This window comes from Bactrocera tryoni, chromosome 1, assembly GCF_016617805.1.
Source record: "Bactrocera tryoni isolate S06 chromosome 1, CSIRO_BtryS06_freeze2, whole genome shotgun sequence".
Lineage (NCBI taxonomy): Eukaryota > Metazoa > Arthropoda > Insecta > Diptera > Tephritidae > Bactrocera > Bactrocera tryoni.
This window is the reverse complement of record NC_052499.1, coordinates 35,772,159-35,775,552: the sequence shown is the minus strand read 5'-3', so window position 1 is coordinate 35,775,552 and position 3,394 is coordinate 35,772,159. Positions and strand designations below refer to the sequence as shown.

Genomic DNA, 3,394 nt, shown 5'->3' with positions numbered 1-3,394 from the left:
AATATTTAGTATGTTGCTTCGGTGCAACAGAAGTTAGCATTTAATCTTGTTTTTCAATAAAAGTGCCATCACTTTTGAATCGTTTAGAATATTTTTTTTATCGCGGTTTCTTGTAGAACATAATATTTCCTAATAAATAGGGTCGATTTTAAATTTAAATTAAGTTTTAAAATTACTTTCGGAAGTGTTTTATCGAGAGCTTTCAATAACTGGATAACTTTCTAAAAAAAACGTAAAAAAATATATTTAAAAATGTAAGAAATGTGTATATTGGATAAGAGATGGTGAAGAATATATTATAAATTTTTGAGGCCGTTCGTTCTAACTTTGTTTCACTTTTGCAAAATTTCACATTTTCTATTAGATACTAATTAGATATTATTCTTTTAATAACATACAGTAATAAAACCGTATTCTCAACACTACAGTCATTCCTCAAAACAATTTGAACAGAACAGAAATATTGATTACAATGCCGGCAGACAACCATTTTAGTATTTGATTATATCTGATGTAAATTAGGAATTTTGAGAACTCTTTACCCTGTGCAAGTAGCACATTTTTAGACTATTCGATTCACCGCTCATTTTCAACTATCCGGTTAGCTGTTCTTTGTTGGCTATTCTAATAGTAAGCGTTCAACTTCTACACATTTTTTATACGTACACATAGAAGTTTATAGAAACTTTGCAGTATATAGACAATTTTAATTTATTCAAATACTCGCAGAAGAGCAACTATACAACAACCGGATATTCGAATAATCGGTGTTCAGGTTATTCGAATAATTTTAAGAGCCCTAATGTGAATATACGTACAGAATTATACACTCCAAATTTGCTCATAGAAATTTTAATTTAATATATTTTCACTCTCAATGTACATAACTATGTACATTATTAGTGTACTTTAGGCGAATTTAGGCACCGGAAATAGCTCGTCCCAAATTTGGAATCGCTGTGTGAAAATTCCACCCTCCCCAATATCCAAGTCCTTCCCAATTACTAAGTAAGACTTCTTATCCTCAGTATAAGGGGGCCATTTGATATCTTTCAAATACTCATCGGTTGCACTATTCGGATCTCTAAAAATAAATACAATATATTTACAAAATGTTTCGTATCTACTCTCCTTTTTTGAGTTGGATGCAATCACTGTCATCTTCATTATTTAAACTATCAGATTCTTTACCTTATTTGATATTTAAGTTTTGAGACTGATCCGATTTTTGTGAATTTTTAAAATATCTTACCCGCTTTTGGCAAATTCCGCCCACATGCGAGTTAAATTTTCAATAACTACATTTTCGGGATCTGTTTTCTTGAAGAGCGGTGTCTTAACGGGTACATGCAAGAGGTATAATAATTCATCATGGTGTACGGCGCCTTTAATATATGTATATTTATTAGATAGAGATCTACGGATATTGTATAAGAGATTGGGTCGATGCAACTTACCATAAACCTCGTTATTTAAAGTAAAATGACTGTAGCGACCCTTATAAGTAAAGAGGTATGTGTAGACGGTCGTCAGACGAGAGATAAGATCCAAAAATCGGTGATATTCGAAGCCAATAATGCCGTCAGAGTAGAGTTTCCCGAAAGAGTCTAAAGTGTTTGGCAACTCCAAGGTGGCATTCGCCAAATATTTAGATCGCATTGTCTTACTTATACTCCTGGAACGTAATGTGTCTCGTTCATACATTAGTACAATGGGTGCATATTTTTCAAACTCCTCATTCAACCATCTTCTCGTGGTTTCATTTTTTTGTATATCTATGTATTACACAATAGTAAGTGATGAATGTTTTGTTTAAATATTTTTCAATATTGCTTACAATAGGCTCCGCCGACAAACTCATGTTCCGTTATACCAATTATAATTGGTACTCTCTGGAAATTGGAACTTTGTATAGTTTTGTAAGGGTTCTCCAGTAAGAAGCGTTCTTGTCCGAAATCTTCTTCGATCACTGGCATCCAGTTCAAAACAGGGTTCCAATTGAAATCAAACATTAGAGCCGAAGTATTCACAAAATCCATCATTGGTTTCTAATTAGTTAAACAAAAAACAATGCATTAATAATTTATTTTAAATGCATTAACGGTTGCTACTACTCAAGGTTATTTACAGTGTTAGCACAATTCTTACAGAATATTTATTTAAGTTTACCTTTTTTAGACATTTTACCAAGTCGGATGAAGGCTCTTTCGGGCAATTCAACAATTCCGCTTGTCTATCACTCAATCTTTTCTGTCGTGTTTCGTAGTTAAATTGTCCCAATGGCGATGCACTCATCATAATGCCGCGGTGGAATAATCCTTTTGACATGGGGGACATCAAATGTAAACCAATACTAAAACTACCGGCGCTGTAGCCGAAAAGTGTTACTGAATTTGGATCCCCCCCGAAGTTACTAATATGACTCTGAATCCAACGTAGTGCTTCAACTTGATCTTTCAAACCAGCATTGCCGGGCGCTTCAGCAGTGCCCAAAGCCAAAAATCCTAATGTCCCTAAGCGATAGTTTAGAGTTACCAATACAATATCGCGATCCATAAAATTCTCCGGACCAGCAAAGTTTTTACTCTGCGCTGATACACCATAAAATCCTCCTGGGTGCAAATATACTACAACCGGTTTCTTGGCGTATAAATCCTTAGTATAAATATTCAAGCGTAGACAATCCTCCGACAAATCGGTTATATTTTCCGTTACTTGTGGACACATGGGACCATCTTCAGTCGCATCGAGAACTGTTGGCTTCCAAGCCGGGTATGGTTTAGGGTTCTGAAAGCGTAATTCTCCTACAGGTGATTGCGCATAGCGTATACCTCGGAAGGCATAGAAGTCTGCTCCCAAACGGGATTTAAGCGTTGTACCCAGTATTTTGCCCAATGAAGTGTTCACTTGAATTGCAAAAGCGCAATTTAAGGAGGCTGCAACGAAGGCAATGCCAATTATATGGCAGATCTGTATTTTCATTTCGATCACTTAATGTGTAACCACGACTTTCAACTGAACAAAGTAGAGCGCGATTTGTCGTATTTATTTCCCAGTATGTGACATTACAAGTGACTGCGACTGCGATTGCGGGAACTGTACACACTTAGTCACTCATACATCATGTTTTGTGGGAAGGGATGCAAGAAAACCCCCTCTTGATATTTACATTTTTAGGTAAATCGTATGTACATACATATGTACATGTATGTATGTATACTTATTGTATTTTCCATTTAAAAGGTGCATAACATAATTATTTTTCTACTGAATTTAATTAAACTTTTTTTTTTATTTAGTGGATTGTGAATTAAGATTATTATTAGCTCTTGTTCTTATGTAATTATCTGAGCATTTTTGAGCTGGTAGTAAATATACTTATACTCGGTAGTTT

General features: G+C 34.7%; 1 protein-coding gene across 1 annotated transcript; it reads right to left on the bottom strand.

Annotated features, from left to right (window-relative positions):
* Positions 1-686: 686 nt before the first annotated feature.
* Positions 687-3,090, bottom strand: LOC120766970 (bile salt-activated lipase). The gene is made up of 5 exons (XM_040092761.1): positions 2,170-3,090; positions 1,838-2,048; positions 1,458-1,775; positions 1,253-1,385; positions 687-1,084 (listed from the first exon to the last, which is right to left on the bottom strand). Exons 1-5 carry the CDS (start codon positions 2,980-2,982, stop codon positions 910-912), a joined length of 1,650 nt encoding a protein of 549 aa, XP_039948695.1. The 5' UTR covers positions 2,983-3,090; the 3' UTR covers positions 687-909.
* Between the last annotated feature and the right edge of the window lie 304 nt (positions 3,091-3,394).

Coding starts and splice junctions, on each gene's coding strand:
- LOC120766970 (XM_040092761.1), bottom strand. CDS start 2,982: ATGAAAATACAGATCTGCCATATAATTGGCATTGCCTTCGTTGCAGCC. Junction 2,049..2,169: donor TGGTAAAATGTCTAAAAAAG/GTAAACTTAAAT, acceptor TTAACTAATTAG/AAACCAATGATGGATTTTGT. Junction 1,386..1,457: donor TTTAAATAACGAGGTTTATG/GTAAGTTGCATC, acceptor CATATATTAAAG/GCGCCGTACACCATGATGAA.